General features: G+C 31.0%; 2 protein-coding genes and 1 pseudogene across 3 annotated transcripts; 1 reads left to right on the top strand and 2 right to left on the bottom strand.

The window, feature by feature from the left end:
- Positions 1-1,549: 1,549 nt before the first annotated feature.
- LOC133033892 (F-box/FBD/LRR-repeat protein At2g04230-like) lies at positions 1,550-4,058 on the bottom strand. The gene is made up of 2 exons (XM_061108961.1): positions 2,557-4,058; positions 1,550-2,429 (listed from the first exon to the last, which is right to left on the bottom strand). The coding sequence occupies exons 1-2, from the start codon at positions 3,970-3,972 to the stop codon at positions 2,253-2,255; spliced, it is 1,593 nt and encodes a 530-aa protein (XP_060964944.1). The 5' UTR covers positions 3,973-4,058; the 3' UTR covers positions 1,550-2,252.
- Positions 4,059-5,950: 1,892 nt separating this feature from the next.
- LOC133034626 (uncharacterized) lies at positions 5,951-9,896 on the top strand. Of its 2 annotated transcripts, XR_009686023.1 has the most exons (5): positions 7,221-7,497; positions 7,659-7,857; positions 7,951-8,031; positions 8,192-9,266; positions 9,407-9,896. XR_009686023.1 is itself a non-coding variant. In XM_061109795.1 (4 exons), exons 1-4 carry the CDS (start codon positions 7,466-7,468, stop codon positions 9,014-9,016), a joined length of 1,137 nt encoding a protein of 378 aa, XP_060965778.1. In that variant the 5' UTR covers positions 5,951-7,465; the 3' UTR covers positions 9,017-9,896. The 2 variants fall into 2 exon arrangements, 1 of the variants encoding a protein (XP_060965778.1); XM_061109795.1 differs by having other exon boundaries at positions 5,951-7,497; positions 8,192-9,896.
- Positions 9,897-11,135: 1,239 nt separating this feature from the next.
- LOC115719191 (uncharacterized) lies at positions 11,136-17,294 on the bottom strand (annotated as a pseudogene).
- Between the last annotated feature and the right edge of the window lie 861 nt (positions 17,295-18,155).

The raw sequence follows: 18,155 nt of genomic DNA, 5'->3' as shown, positions 1-18,155 counted from the left end.
TGTTTGCTAGTTAATTAAAGCATATAAAGTTATGCAGCAATTTGAAGATTTAAAGTGAAATTAAATACCATTAAAATGTCTTAAATAGATTTGAAGACTATAGAGATTTCAAACACTTCATCATAATAAGAAGAAAAAAAACATATGTAAAAAAAAGAGTTGTAGTTTATCATTGTACTACAAAATAATATAGGGAGTGAATTTTGTTTGCAAGGGTAGATGCATTCGGTGGTTTTCGTCATTGGATTAAGATTGAGCAGATCTAGAATTAGAAGCAGAAATACATCAAACTGAATCCAGAGTACATTACACCTTAATTAAAGTACATAAAACAAAACTTATAGTACACAAAATGTAATATGTTTTTTTTTATGTATATAAAATCCATTCCATATATAACCATAGATTAATTTTAATGAGCACAAATTGTTTTGATGTCTAAGTTTATAAAAGCAAAAGTCAAAGAATCACTTTGTTATTTTGATTAGCAAAGGAAGGAAATTGATAAGAATTTCCTAACAATTTAGTATGAACAATAGCAAATATAGGACAATAGTGACAAAAAGTATCAAATATACGGAAATAGTAACTTATATATTAATAAAAATGATAAAGAGAACAAAGTTGACGGGTATTCGAGAGAATCAAAAGGAAGCGATCCGATTCACAAGGTTCAAATGACTATGTTGGCGGGAAACGAAAAAGATCCTAATTAAGGCTCATGACCATCAAAAGCATGCATTTATAGAACACAAATATAAGCTTCATTTCTTTTAGAAGATTAGCTGACAAATAATTACAGAAAAATTTCTCTCAACACGATCAAAATGCAAAAAAATAAATAAATAAATAAAAAGTGAGTGAATGAGTAAAACAATAAGAAACATTACATTTTTGGATCCATTATAGATTATACCAAATGTTCTCTATTTACAATATCTATAAGTGGGAAAAATCACAAGTAAGTTTTTGTATTGTTTGTCAAGTTGTTGTGATTATGTAAAATCTTCTTGGAAATTTAGGGAAAAATTTCTAGTGTACAATATAAAATAACAACTTCTCAAGTTAGAACTCTCTGTCTATTTGATTAAATGCTTCTAATACTCTAATTTGAAGAGGGCAATAATAACATAATGAACAATGCAGCCTTTCAATATTCTAATTGGCATATATTGTAACAGCAAATTATGAAGCCGTAAAATATTCCGAGAAGTTCTTTAGTGTGAGTAACCATTCTATGTTCTTGAGACAGAAGTAATGTTTCAATCTCAGCAACAGAGTATGCATCATTTCTAGAATTGACAGAAATAACAAATGTATCATAAACTATGGGCACTTTAAAGATTGTTGAACATGTTATTTTGAGAAAATTTTGTGGCCAACAGAACCAAGACGATCCACAAGAGTCTTGATTCGAAGCAAGTATTCATTGATAGAAAGAGAACTATTCTTGCAATTTTGAAGTTGAATGGTATAAAGATCTATTTTAGCTAAGGTTATTTGAGCTGATGTTTCAGCACCAACAATTCGAGTAAGGACACCATCGAACATGGAGGACAACAACCATGAGTACAAAAGTTGATCTTGTACTTCCCAGTCTGTGAATTGAGGATTGTTCTGGTGACGAACTTCATCCTCTTTAGTGAGATATTTTCTTGGAGGCTAATGAGTATTCGAGATGAATTGCTCGAGTCGATGGCCTCTGATGAGTATCCAAGTATTCACTGAAACTTTGTAAGAGAAAACAACAAGAGTGAAGGTGGAAGTTGATGAAGATGCCAAAGCTGAGAAGAGAAAACAAAGGAGAGAAGACAGATCGACAACAATGGCGGAAGCGAAAGAATTACTCTGATGCCATGTTGAATATTGAGAAATGAAAAAGAACTGATTCATTGAATTCAATTGAAGAGCTTCAGCTCATATATATACAAGTAGAGAGATGAGTTAGTTAGACTAAGCTCACAACTATATTCTGTTACAAAGAACAACTAAGCAACTAACTAACTACTTAATAGAGCAATCCTTAGATTGTTTCAATTCAGCAAATTTAAAAACTTTATATATCAGCAAGTTAATGACATAGAAAGGTGTTGTAAAAATTGCAATAGTATGCAAAGTAGTCAAGTCATTAGTACAAAGCTACTAAACATAATCTTAATTATAAATGAACTAAAGTACCATTTAGCAAAGAATGGTAATAAAAGTCATATCCCTATTCAAAATGAGCAGTTACTTACAGCAATGTAAAGTACCTAAAAAAGGACTTTTTCATTAATAGATAACGATTCTAAAGAAGGTGAAATCCACATTAAGGCATCCTTCAACTCTATCTCTTTTTCAGGATCACAATTAGTAATAACTCCGAGATGCTTCCAATTCAACAAGGGATAACGACATATGTTCTTCAAGTTTTCTGGCCAGATGAGAGCCTTAACGTGTACAAGGATTTATAAAAACATAACAATGTTAAATACTGTATATAAATTAAGTAAGAACTTAAAATAACACCATAGAATCAAACCAATGAAATAAAAACATAATGTAACATAAACATACCTTATAGGTGCTAACATGCAATGTCACCATATTCCAAGAACATTTGAGATTCACAAGAAAATTTATCATATCGATAAACCAATTTGTGTCATAGTCTTTCTGCGGCCTATCATGGATTACAATTTTTCCATACAACGAATTAGATGACTCCACCGATATGCTAAAATTGATATTACCTTCGTAACAAAAGTATGTTAATTTTGAAGTTGGTTTAATTGTAACAACATTCATCACTCCATCATCATAGGGTTTTCTAGAGGAACTTCTCATGTGTTGGCTCGGGTATTCAATGTACTCCCAATGTAATAGATTGAAGTAGCTTAGAGTCAAATTCTCAAGTAGAGGAAGATTTGAAATGAGAATTTCTAGTGATGATGGGTGATTCTTCTTACAATAACAATCAAATAATGCAAGACTTGTAATTTTCTTGCAAGAAGAGAGATTTATTCTGTCCAAGGGAACGCCATTTAGTACCAAAGATTCAAGATTTATGGCGTCAACTTCAATTCGTAAAGCATACGAAAACGAAAGCATTTCAAAAGTAAATTCCATGAACTTGAGGATTGAACTCTGTACAAACTGAAATTTTTTATCTAAAAAAGCATAATCATGTAACCGCAATTTCTCAAGAGAAGGACAACCCAACAAAAATTTAGCTAGACCGTCATCTTTTGCATTATAACCATTCCAAACATCATTCAATGATAAAGTTTTTAATGATGGAAAACTAAATGAACAAGAAGCATCCAAATTTACCTCCTTTAACTCCAAAATAGTCAAATATTTTGCCTTGTCAATTATTTTAGGTAAGTAATAGAGATCCCCAATCATCCAAAAGGTATTGTACATACTAAAATGTATTTCCTTAACATTATTCTCAATCGCGAAAGCTAACCATTTATCTATGAGTTCATCTTTCCTTCTATAAGAAGAAGGATGCATCTCAAACTTAAAACTAGTTATGCTTGAATCGCCGATAAAATACATGCCTTTTTTGCGGTGTTTCAAATATTCGTTGACATAATTGTAAAACTTTTCAAGATCATCAATATTATCATCATCACTATTATTGGCAAAAAAGAGTGCGGGGACTGAATACCATATGAGTTTCCAACGCTTTGAAAGAAGGCATGTCAAAATCACATCTCGAGTTGGGAGAAACGATAGGATGTGATGGATGAGATCATCGGGTAGTTTCGAAATTATGTCATCATTATCAATATCATCATTAACACCCACCATTGATATTAATGATGTTGTTTTAGCACTCTTACATACCATAAATTGAATTAAATCAAACCATGGTGGATTATATACATGAACTGTATAACAACACAGCAAAATAATCAAAATAAAACTCACTAAAATTAAATTTGGAATACAAAATAAAATATTCCAAAATGTAAGTTTGAGCATACCTACATAATGATCAAAAGTAAATCTCCAAGTCAAATTTGCCCTTTTCTTTAACCCAAAAGGATTGAGATTTAGAACGAAGTAATATGCTTTTTTTTTTTTTTGATGAGAGAGTGGTATGATTTTGGATTTGATTGAAAAAAAAAATTAGGTTTTCTTATGATGATTTTTACTTTCGTTTTGTTTAAAATTAAGTTTCAAATGTTTAAATTTGATTTTTTGTTATAGATTTTTAATTGATCTATTTAAAAATTTTTAATAAATTTACACGTTTTTAATTTCAATTTTTTTTTATAATTAATGAATTCGTTTTTAAATAAATAATTAAATATGAGCTAATAAAATATAACATAAAATTAGTTGTCACGTATATAACTAATCTTCTATAAGTTTCTTTTTTTTTAATTTTTTTTTTAATTTTTAGAATTAAAAAAATATTTCTAAAAATAATTAGTTAAAATTTATAATTATTTTTATAATGAAGGTAGAAGTTTAGAGGACCAATATAGAATGGACTATCGCCTCGCCACTATCTTTTTTAATTAGAATATATGTTTAACAATGTCAAATGATCACAAGATTTTACCATAAATATCTATAAATAATTCAATGATAATTTTTAGTGTTCTTTTTACTTCTATTATTACCAATTTTAACTATGTTTTGCAAAAATTATCGGCTAACATTTTTACTCTTTTGAATGGTAATTTGGAACTTATGTTTTCCAAAATTGAACGTAATGATAACTTGAACCCAAATTTGATCGAACTAGTTTTAATTCTAACTCTAATTCGTCTTTCTAACCCTGAAACTTCCTATTCCTTAACTCTAACAATTGTGGTTTGAATTCTATTCTATTTCTGACCCTAAAAGTTTTTGACCAAAATCAAGTTCATCATATCATTATGTTCTATTTTGTAAAACACAGTGTTTAATTTATCGCCGATCAATAATTATGTGGCTCAAAATATTGCAAAATGGGCAAGAACAAGTGTGATCTGTTGTACCAAACTTTGCTGCTGTTTTTTCTTTTGTGTATTTCGTGCAATGAATTTCGGTGTCTCCTGTTGAAGACACCTCCACTCCATCAAATTCAAGTTATGATGTCTTATCAGCTATGTTAATAAACCTTAATTAAACCACCAAAACCTCAATTAAAAGTTGTTTTATGATAAGTTAGTTTAGAAAGAGTAGTAATTTATGAATGAAATTAAGCTTAAGAAACAAAGTGTTACACACAAACCTCCATCAAAATAAACATGAGATTAGATCACAGAAATAAACAATAATCATTTATTATAAATTCTGATCACATTATGAAATTCCCAGATCAAAATTCTGATCATAATACATCAAATACCTAGTAGAAAACTATAATTATAATGGAAAAATCAATAACTGAATATAGATAACTAAAATTGATTCAGAACTCAAACCAAACTTATCATAAGTTTCACAACACTATTGACTCGTTGTTTCTCTTTAGCTTTGCCAAAGCAACAGTTTTTGGGATTATGGTATTGTAAATTTGTAAGAATTGCAACAATGTAGACTCATTCACAAGAAAATAAAAGAATATCTCTCATTATTATGCAAACTACTCAAGTTCATTAGTACAAAGTTACATTGATATTGTAAAGTAACTAAAATATGACTTTTCCATTTATAGAAATATATATAATAAAAACATATAAATATATATATATAAAAAAATTCTTTTAATCGAATTGTTCGGGTTAGTTCGGGTTGATTGGGCGGGTTATATTTTTGTCGGATTTTTCGGTTTGTATTTTTCGTCGGATTATCTCGATTTGGTTTAGGTTGGTTATTCGGGTTGGGCGATGTACAAAAGTTTATGTACAGCCCTAATGGGTACTATCCCATTTGATAGTGAAAAATTTACACAAAGTAGTATTTTTTTTAAAAAAAATTATACTTTTACGTTTATTTATTTTTACATTTTAATAAAACAACAGTAAACTAAGGATAATTACATATGCCACTATTTTTTATAAAAAAAATTACATTTTTACATTTAAAGATTTTTTTTTAACATTTTTACGGTTTTTCATAAAAACAACACAAAAATAATACGAAAATTACATAAAAGTAACATGAAAATAACATCAAAACAACAACAAAAAATAACAAAATAATCAACAACGAATTAACTTGCTATTGATAAAAGATGCAGAGATTTCCTTTGGGGTTCGAGTGGTAATAGAAGCAAATTTCATCTCCCCTCTTGGAAAAAAGTTTGCCTTCCTAAGCAACTTGGAGGAATAGGGTTCCGTGAAGGTAAAAAGTGAAACATGGCCATGATAGCTAAGCATTTATGGGTGTTATCTAGCAAGCAAGACAACCTTTGGGTGAAGTGGATCAATTCGATTTATCTGAAGGGGCATGATATTTGGCGTTTCCACTTGAAAGCCGACTCGAGTTGATATTTTAAAGAAGTTAATGAAGATTAGAGATTTGTCAAACATGAAAACATTGAATCAAGCTGTGAAAGGAGGCAAATTTACGGTGAGCAGGTTTTATAATACGTTGATAGGGGCGGTTAAAGCTCCCTATTCTGTCATTGTTTGGCAGAAGCTCATTGTCCCAAAACATCGATTTATTTACTGGCAGATTTTCAATGACCATCTCCTAACCAGAGATCACTTAAGCAGATTCTTTTCAATCCCCTCGAACTTGTGTGTGGTTTGTGAGAATGCCCAGGAATCTCACAATCATTTGCTTATGGAATGCACCTTTACCAAGAAGTTGGTTGAAAGTATAGAAAGTTGGGTTGGTAATCGGAATTGGCTGAGCAACATTTAGGATCTGCAGCAAAAGAAATGGCAACAAAAACCAGACCTGTCTGCAACTGTGTTGAATGCAATTACTGCTGCAACTTTGTATTGTGTGTGGATTAACAGAAATAGCTGATATTATGATCTTGTTTGTAAAACTGTGCTGTCTATTAAAAAAGAAATTAAAGCTAGAGTGTTAGGAGGACACTACGCTAATGTTAAGACAAAAGATAGTTATGTTTACATCTAATTAGTAGGTGGTAGCTGTTCAGTTTATGGCTAGTTACAGTTCCAACCCAATTTGCTTTGTATTGTTCGGTCTTTTTAAATAAAATTTTTCTTTTTGTTAAGAAAAAAAATAAATTAATAAAAATACAACATAAAAAAAATCGTATTTTTTATAAATGAAATAAAAAAAAAATCGTAAAAATAATAAGTAAAATTTTACTTTGTGGTCTAATACTTAATAACATATTAGTTTGTCTTTTAATTTAGAGCGGTGTAGTTCACTCTCTCTGTCGTAAAAAAACAAAACAAGTAACAGTCGTGGCGCTCAGATCGCAGAGAACTCGCGCCACTTTGCTCTTCTTCCTTCGAATTTCTTTGCTTCATTGAGAAACCCTCTTCTTTACTCATAAACCCCAAATCCCCAAATCTCTATTTCCATACATTTTTTTGGGTCACACCACGAATTGAAGATGCTCAGAAATGGTGCCGAAATTCCTTCCAGGTACAGCCCCACCTTATCTAATACTTATGCTAATCAATTAGGTTTTTGGGGTTTTCTTCATTTGATTGCATGCACAGTAAATTTGATTTTGATTTATGCAATTGGGGGGATATTCTGGGATTTTGGTTTTTGTTTTTAAATTTCGGATCTTTATTTGGTAGGTGTGAATTGCTGAGTATTGTGAAGAAAAACTCGAAATTATTAGGGAAAACTGTTGTAGTTGATGATCATGATGGTGATGAACATCATGATGTTGAATTGGATTCTGGGTTTTGGCATGATGTGATGGATTTCTATTTTTTTGGTGGTAAGGAGGAGTCTAATAAGGAAGATGATCTTGTGTTTTTTGTCAAAAAGTTGGTATGTCTTTTAATTTCCATGCTTTACTTTCTTTCTTTTCTTTTCTTGGGTTTATTTTTCTGGGAAATTGATTGGGAATTCTCATCATGACAGAACTCTCAGGGGCATGGTGTTAGTGAAGATTTAAAGGATGGTTCTTCTTCACCTTACTTTGTTCGCAGGTGGGGGCCTAAGGTAAAAGCAACTTTGTTAGTGAAAAGATTTAACAACTCTTTTGAAATTTTCTAATTGATTGGTCTTCATTCATGTGGGGGTTTTATTAGATGCTTTTACAACAGTTATGTTCAATACTTGTTTCGCTACAAGATAACATTCTGCACTTGTGTCAAACCAGTTGGATGACATGGTTGGTGACAATGCTATAGACGGCGTGGACTGGAGACGCTCATTTTACTTGAACTTGATTGCTCATACTTCATTTTCTGTCACAGTGGCTATTTGCAGTCATCAAGATCTTCTGAAGTATCAAGCCGCCTCTAGAAATGCACCCTTATCTCCTCCTGTATATAAGGTTGTAAAGACTGTTTATGCATCTCCAAGCCGAGTTAATTTTCATTTGGATTCAAACAAGGAAGTTGAGACAACACCCGCCTATCCAGATATTTGTTTTGCTATAGATGATTTTGACTCTACTTTTGATGCCGTGGTATTGACAGAATTAGACCATTGCTACTGTGTACTTCTGAATGCACAGGGTGGTGCAGCATTTCCTAGTGAGCACGAGCAAAATGATTGCGGTGGATCCTCTGACACCAGAAATGGAAATACTAAGATTACACTTTTCTCGGGATTTGTCAGTTATCCAATGGTTCGAGATGCATATTACGCTAGCAAATCTCGGTTTGGGAGTCTTCTAGCAGCATTCGGTTCGCCTGCTGGTAAATCAGACCGAATCTACATGAAAGGTCCTGGTGGTCGAGGGGAAGTTGAAGTAGCTGTTTCTGGTCCTTTCTCGCCTGTCATTTCAAAACGGGGATATGGGATTGGCTCAATTGTTCGGAAAGCAGCAACTGCTGCTGCTGCTGCTGTTGCTGCTTCCCACACAAGTTTGGATGAAGAGATGGTGCCTCTTAAATGCTGCTTAATGTCCATATCATTACCTTGGGAACACATTGTAAATGATCTTTTGTTCAAGGAAACTCCTCCAGTGAACTTGTAAGCGTCATGGGTTTTCTCCAGTGATCGGAAATCAGATGTAACTGTACTGAGTGACCATTTTGCCAGTCTTTTTACAGACTTGCAGTGCAATTCACAACTAGATCATTTATTCAAGTGAAGGAAGTATGTCTGGGAAACAAAGTGAGAGATTTTCGATAAGTCTGGGAGGAGGTCGCTCGCTCGTAGAGGTGACCTTTGTCGCTTCCTAAAATATAAGAATAGAAGTGAAAAATAGTTCATCGTAATAAAAGGTGAAAAAGAGAAAACTGTAAACATTCTATAATTGTAAGAATAGTAAATGGAGTTAGTTTTATGTTTTAATAGCTCTCTCTCTGTCTATATGTTAACAAGTTCATTCTCAATTATCATTGAGTACTGTATTGGTTGGCAGGGGATTTGGGAAGTGAGCAATTATGTTTCAAGTGATGAATGTTATGTTCTGTATAGTCTGATCTGATTAGTGGATTGAGTTACTGTACAACAACAGTATTTCAAAGGAGTGGCTGCTATTGGAGTCGTGGTGAGGGACGAGGCAGGCTGCACCAGTTCAGTGGTGCACAGTGAACTGTTAGCTCTCACTTGGGGTGCAAAGGTGGCTAAGGATTTCGATGGTTATGACTGGGATTTGTTGTCAGACTGCTTGGTCCCGGTTCAGGCCATTCTCCTCATCGATCTCTGTCTTTGGAGTTTTTCCTTTTACTCGACTTGTTGTTGTTCTTTCAATCTATCTGTGTCGGGATTCGTAGAAACTAGTAATGCTTCGTGTTTGTAAATGGTTTGTTGAGCTTTTGAGAAGTGAATCCTCATGTGATCACTACTATTTCGACTTCAGTTTAAATTTAATGCATTTTGAGGTTATTCAGCAAAAAGAAAGAAAGAAAGAACAGTATTTGATTCGAATTTATTTCGAAACTACACAATAAATCACTGCATTTTTCATTTTAATGACTAATTTATACAGCTGAAATGTGGTTTGAACTGTTGATATTTCATCCATGAAAATGCTCTTTCTGGCTTAACAAACATTATTTCCCCTGTATTTAGTATAAGACAAGGAAGAAAAAGGTGTCTTTTTAAAGGCTGTCCAAATTTAAATTGGTCTCCTTTTGATATTAAATCCATTCTAGTTTTTTTTTGTGTTTTGTGTGCTCTTGACTTTCGATTTCTATATGAAAGTTTTATATCTGTTTTGTGATTATGATTGAAGCATGTTGATATATAAATCCAGTAAAATCCAAGTATGAGAAAGAAACATTCAGTTTTCTTCTCTTATTTTAAATGGTATAGAACAACATTGTGAGTGACTAGCTAGCCAAAGAAGTTGCTTTCATTCCTCTCATCATGTCTCTCGAGTAATGTATCGTATCTCGTGCCAACTCTAATGTCTTTTGTGGATTGTCATCTCGTCATAGCAAGACTGCGATTGCTGCTGGCTGATAAGCACATTTTTCTTCATCACTGATCAGGAACAAATTTTAAGAACTAACTCATGGCCACAGTAGAAGTGATGTTTTTTCAAGTGAAACATAAAGCATCTCCTTTAATTGATAATGCTGATTTAATGCTTTTTCAAATTGTATTTTCTATGCGGTGCAGTGTAAACGGTTTGATAAATACTCTTAATTTTAAGTTTTAACCAAGTGAAGAGAGACTGTAAACACACGTGTGAAATTAATTTAAACAGTAAAGTAATTTTGGTGACACAAGTGAAGAGAGGCTCGCAAGTGCCCCTTGTACCTCTAATTTATATATAACTATAATTACCAAACAATAGTTGTCTCAAAATAAAAATTAGGTCTCAAAATAAAATGTCATATATAAGATATGTAACGAGGAGTCGTAAAACCCTATGAGCTGGTCTGGTTTGAGTAATGGTAATGAATGTTGTATGCCCCAAATGCACTTAGTTTCAAATTAACATCACTTAAAAACTATTTTCACCACTCAAAACAGAGGAAAAGCAATACACAAAATAATAAATACCATTGATCATTGACATTTTGAACCAAATAAAACAGAGAAAATGCAATGATTCAAATGTGTCAAAACTACTCCAATTTCGATTTGCTGTTATTGCATGATAGGGCTTAGCAGAAGAGAAATGAGTTCACCACAAAAAGGGTTCCAAATTACAATATCATTTAGCAAAATGAAAAGAGATAATAACAGTCATATCCCAACTCATAATCCACAGTTACAAGATTGCAAAACAACCCAAAATATATATACTTTTCATTAATAGATAAGTATCTAAAGATGGTGAAATCCACAACAACTACTCCTTCAAATCTATCTTTCAGGATCATAATCTGCAATAACTAAAGTATGTTCTTTCCATTGATCGATAGAGTTTCTAAAGAAGGTATACACATCAAGGCATCTTTAAAGTCAGACTCTCTCTTTGGTTTTTGATTAGTAATAACTCGGAGATGCTTCCAATTAAGCAACGGATAAGGACATTTGTTCTTCAAATCTTCTGGCCAGATGAGAGCCTTCACACACACACACATATGTATATATAATGATTTATAAAAACATAAATATATCAGTAATATGAACTTCAAATAATGTAATACAGGTAATGAGCATACCTCACAAGAGTGTACATGAAGGGTTAGCATATTCCAAGAGCAATTGAGATTCTTAAGAAAATTTCCCATACCATTAAACCAATTTGTGTCATAGTTTCTCTCCTCAAGATCATCCTCAAGAATTACAAATTTTCCATTCAATGAATCAGACAACTCCAGTGATATACAAAAATTGATATTACCTTCATAACAAACATATTCTAGTTCAGGAGCAGATTCAATTGCAACGCTCATGCTACATGAATTTTCGAGATCCAGATTCTCATTTCGAAACAAGAAACTTTTCAAGTGTTGACTCGAGATTCTTATGTGCCTCATATATCGATCATAGTAGACCAAAGTCAAATTCTCAAGAAGAGGAATACTTGTAATTAAAACTTCTAACTTGTCAGGACAAGAATCATACACTGTCAATTAATTTTAGATCATAACTTAGCTCCAAAGATTCAAGATTTACAGTTTCAACTTGTAATCTGCACATAGTCCGTACAGAATCAAACAACAATTCCAAGGACTTAAGGCTTAAACTTTGTAATCGAACCCGATTATCAACAGCTAAGAACTCATAACCATATAACCTCAAATCCTCAAGAGAAGGACAACCCAACAAAAGCTTAAGTACCAAATCCTCCTTTGCAGCATGAGATTGGCGAACATATCCCAATGACAAAATTTTCAAAAATGGAAAACTAAAGGAATTAGTACTAGTACAATCCCACTCTAACATGTCCAACTTCAAAATAGTCAAGTATGTTGCATTGTCAAATACATTAGGAGGTAAACAATACTTAGTATTAGGAGTGCAAAGAGTTATTTCCTTAACCTTATTCTCAACTACAAAAGCTAACCATTTATCTATAAGCCTTGCCTTAGTATTTTGAAAAAACGATCCAAAGTATCGAAACTTAAAACTAGTTATGCTCGAATCGTTCATAAAATTCTGGCAGTACTTTTCCAAACAATTGTCAACATAATTGTAGAATTTTTCACCACCATTATCATCATCATCATCATCATCATCATTAACATTAACATTAACATTAACATTAACATCAGTGAAAAAGAGTGTAGGAACTGAATACCAAATGGGTTTCCAACGCTTTGAAAGAATGCATGTACGAACCACATATTTAGTTGGGAGAAAAGACAAGACAGTATGTGATGGATCAATGCATCAGGAAGTTTGGAAATTCTGTCATCATCATCACCACCCACCACCATTGATGATGTTGATGTCTTCATGGTCTTAGATTGAGGACTGTAACAACAATAAAAGTAGTAAATTAACTTTCCTCCATAACAATTAACAATGATAATAATAAGAAGAAGAAAAGAGTAAAATGGTAGATTGGTTAAGTAATATTCCTTACGTGAATATGCATAAATTTTCTCTTTCTTCATCCATGGTCTTAAATAGCTACAACATATGTGATCATTAAAAAATAAATAATTTTTTTTCCTAAATACCAAAACAGATAAAGGGTCTAACATAACAGACATTTAAGGAGGTCTATTAAAGAAATTTCCAATGTTATAAAAGTAACTTGTATTAAACCAAACTCCAAGTCTTTTCCTTAAAAAAATTAAAAAATAAATTCAAGTCTTTTATTTATTATTTGGGTAAATATCAGCATAAGTACTCAAAGTTTTGAGCTTGTATATGACAAAAAACCAATTATTTTTTTAGGGGTATAAGTATCAACTTTTGTAAAATTATAATTTTCCTATATTTTTATCAATATGGATTCCATTTTGAATTTATTAAAAGAAGATTTTGAATTACATGTTTCAGTCTAGACCTAATGATCTAAAATTTAGACTTTATATGTATCATGTTTAAGACAATAACGGTCTCTATATTGACGAAACTATAAAAAAATTATAATTTTACAAATATTTGAGTACTTATACCGCTAACAAAAGTTATTAAATTTATGTCGCTTACAAACTCAAAAATATAAGTAGTTATGTTACTATTTATCTTTATTATTTTCATATATTATAATTTGAATTGCTTTACTATCATTCACGTTATTTATTTTATTATTAAATTGTGTGGTAATAAAATTTTATGATATTATTATTTTATAGTTCGATGTTTGTGGGTTTATGATTAGAGAGAATTTGTGATAAGTTTAATTTTAAAAAAAAAAAATCTGTTGAAGAGACATTTTGTTTTCTTTCTAAATATTGAATTTTTTTTTTATCAATTATATTAATATCATTACTAGAGTGTTAATTTATTTTCTAATATTTTATTTTGTAGATGTTTTATGCACTATTCACAATATGTTATTACGTTGGGCACAGTAGTTATTGTTCATATAAATGTGTTGTCTAAATTTACTAATAATAGTTTAGGATAAATATAATTATAAAATAATTTTAATTAATAAATAACTTCTTTTATAATCAAAGTATCAAATACAACCTCACCTAACTTAAAGTTCTTATAAAATTAGGTATAAATTAAAGAATAATAAAAATTAAAATAAAAAAGTATAAAATATAAAAAAAGTATAAAGTCTAATTTTTTCTAAATTAATTTTGTCAAAATGATAATTCACAACCTTATGTTTGTGGTCTTCCATTTGGCCAAACATATCATTTGGTTAAACAATCAATTACCATGATTGAAGGAGGTGCACATCTAGTGAATTCAAGTAAAAATGGTTCATTTTTTCTAATTATTTAAAAGTGTACAGACTTTTTTGAGTTGTAATTTCTAGTTTCTCTTGAGTATTGCTCTTATTATAATTAATTATAATCTGGTAGTGTTGTAGGAATATTGTTAACTTTGTTACATTTACAAATTACAATGTGCCAAGTTACTTTAAGTTACCATTATTATACTTATACTTTTCAGTGTTAAAACAAATGCATTTTTCAACCAAAATATAAACAAGGCATTTGTGAAACATGTACTCATGCATATAAATCAATAGTTTATATTCTCTTCTCTATGATTATTATTGAAATAACCAAATACTTAGACAAACAATATGCAATGGCAGAGAGGAGCCAAGAAAAGAGATCATAAATCAAATAATATTCCAAGATATGCCCATTCTTAACTTTAAATTATGAGCTTTAATTCTCATGCAAAATAACAACCTCAAAGTACCACTTAGCAAAAAGAAAAAGAGACAAAAACAATCATCCCTACTCATAATCAGCAGTTACAATACTATTAAGCAAACTAAAATATCACATTTCCGTTAATAGATAATGTTTCTAAAGATGGCGAAATCCACAACAACGAATCCTTCAAATCTGACAATCTTTCGGGATCATATTCATTAATAATTACTCTGAGATGCTTCCAACTAATCAAGGGAGACATGTCCATCTTTTTCACATTTTTTGGCAATATAAGAGCCTTCATGCAAACATATAAACATATCAACTAATATACAATATGTAGATTAATAATACTAACTTGAAATAAAGCAATGAAAACAAATAAAAATAAAGCAAAATACCTCATCTTTGCAGACATGTAGAGTTATAATATTCCAAGAGCAATTGAGCTTTGAAAGAAATTTCATCATATTGGGAAACCTTGTGTCATAGTCAACCTCTTGCTCCTCTAAAATAACAATTTTCCCATTCAACAAGTTATGTGATTTTATTGATATGCTAAGATCAATATCACCATCATAATGAAATGATGTTAATTTTGGAGCTGATTCAATTGTAACAGCACTGATCATTTCATCTTCATCACACCGAAAATGTGTAAAATCGAAACTTTTCAAGTGTTGGCTTGAGATGTTAAGATGCTTTGAATTATACATTAGGCAGTACCTCAAAGTCAAATTCTCAAGAAGAGGATTATTAGAGATAAGAGCTTGTAATGATGACTGCTCATCTTCTGTACATTCCTCTAATGAGATATTTCTAATTTTCTTGCAAGATGAGAGATCTATTTCATGCAAAGCAACACCACATAGTACCAAAGACTCAAGATTTATGGCTTCAACTTGAACATGTAATTCAAGACGGTCTAACTCTAAATATATAAGTTCCAGAAATTTGAGACTTAAACTTTGTAATTGGATTTGATCATTAATCCTTAAGAAATCATATTCATCTAAACACAATTTCTCAAGAGAAGGGGAACCCAACAAAAACTTAAATACCCCATCATCTGTTGCAGTAGATGAATGATAAACAAATCTCAGTGACAAACTTTTTAAAGATGGAAAATTAAATGGATAAAATGTATCCAACATTATCCCTTCCAATTCCAAAATAGTCAAATATCTTGCATTGACTAATAATATTTTAGGTAAGCAGTAGTAGATACTATCCCAATCATGTGGCATTAAATCTAAACTCAGCTTAAGCTTTATTTCCTTGATCTTTTTCTCAACAGCAAAAGCTAACCATTTACCTAAAAGGCGAGTTTTACTTCTTTTACATGTTCCGTTCATACGAAGCACAAAACTAGTTACGCCTGAATCAGCAATAAATTTCATACCTTTCTTGCGGCGTTTCAAATATTTATTGATAAAATTGTACAACTTTTCAAGATCATCCATATCATAGTTATAGAAAAGGAGCGTGGGAACGGAATACCAAATGAGTTTCCAACGCTTTGAAAGAAGGCATGTTTGAACAACTTCTTTAGTTGGGAGAAAAGATAAGATGTGGGTGATCAGTGCATCAGGTAGTTTCGAAATTCTGTCATCATCAGCCATGGATGGTGCCATTTGAACCCTCTTTTTCGCCATGTTATAAACTGTAAGAGATAACAACAAATATAAATATCATGAAGACCAAATTCAATGAATGGAAGTACCATTTCTCTAATACTAAGAACATGGTTAATACTAATTCATTTTCTTTCCAACAAGGATAAATAAATATGAATCCCACCAAGAAAACAATCTTACTCATATGTTTATTGTCTACTAAATTCAAGACAAAAACATAACCAAATAAATAAAAAAAAAAAATCGGTAAAGATTAATTTGAATGTTAATCATCGAATTCCATCTCAAAATCAATTGATGATCAATATGACTCAATACTTTTACGTTTAATCCATGTGAGACAATGTTCTCTGAACATATCTCACATATGTAAATAAATACAAGTTCAAATTTCATGAAAACAAAGAACAATAAAAGATGCATCAAAAATATTGAAATTTTGCATTATGGGATGGCTGATGATTTTATTGAACATACATAAAAAAAAAGCATAATATACTATAAAGAAATCTGAGTAATGGTGAACTTTGGAATAGTTTGGTTTAATGAAATTAACAACATTTATTATAAGTAAATGGATTTCGAATGTAAATTTGAGCATATAAAATGGAAAGAAATTAAGGTAGATTCTTACAAAGTTTATGTTTGATGAACCAGAAAGAGAGAACGAAAGCTATAAGTTCAAAGGATTGATATTTAGGGCTTTGCTAGGTGGAGAGAGTGGAGAGGATTTCTTCCTACAACAATGGTGTAAATGACATCTCAAGAAGAAGGCAAAGAAAAGGGTGACACGTGTCCAATAAAATTGGGGTAATATTTTTTGAACATTTCACATTTTCTTTTTAAATTCTATTATGTAAAGAGGTGCACTTATGCATCCTTATCTCTTTTAATATTTAAAAGAAAAATTTAGTTCGAAATTTTTTAAAAATTCGAAAAAAATTTAACACGTCAAAAATAGAGTTCAAAGAGTTTGTTATACCTGTCAATTTTTTATTGAGAAATTATTCCATATACTATTTTTAGCCCCTTTTTTTTTCTTCAGATTTACGGTTTGGGTTGCTCTATTAGTTTTTATGTGAGTTATTATATAAATTTTGGTTGCGATTTAAGTTGCTATAGGGGTTTCTAAGTAGAATTCCGTATAAATACAAAAAAAAAATGATTTGAAGTGTAAAAATAAAAGAGCTCATTTTTTATTTTATACGAGTGTAAAATAAATAGTTTGAACATTAAATTTTATATTATAAATTATTCTAAATTTTTTAAAATTTTATTAAATGTCTTAAATAATTATAACATACGCGACGAAAAAAGGGACTAAAAAATTCTTTTAAATGTGGGAAACAGTTAAAAATGCACTAATGCACCCGTTTTATTAAGGTGTATTGTAGATGCACCTTTTTATTTTTTATTTTATTTTACTAAACTAATAACTTTTTGAAAAATTCTACAATAATGCACACCTAAAAGGGATTTACCAATGAACACTCGATTATATTCTAAGTAGTAGATTGTAGCCGCTAAAAGAACATAGATTATATTAGCTAATAGACCTGTCATTTTGTTCTCTATCCACACTAGCTAATTCGAAAATTCTATTGGCCAAGCATCAAAACCCAACCAACTAAAAAGATGTCGACTACTCCTTTTAATAAAGAACAATCAAAGAAAATGTGTTGATGAACTACTTGAGGCTAGCTCAAGTGGCTATAGGGGGTGCGTGTGTGTTGGAGGTCCTAAGTTCGAGTCCCAGATTATACTGATGTAATATATAAACTCTTAAATCAAAAAAAAAATGTGTTTATGACTTTCATCATGCCCGCCACAC

This window comes from Cannabis sativa, chromosome 2, assembly GCF_029168945.1.
Source record: "Cannabis sativa cultivar Pink pepper isolate KNU-18-1 chromosome 2, ASM2916894v1, whole genome shotgun sequence".
Classification (NCBI taxonomy): Eukaryota; Viridiplantae; Streptophyta; class Magnoliopsida; order Rosales; family Cannabaceae; genus Cannabis; species Cannabis sativa.
This window is presented reverse-complemented; position numbering and strand designations above follow the sequence as displayed.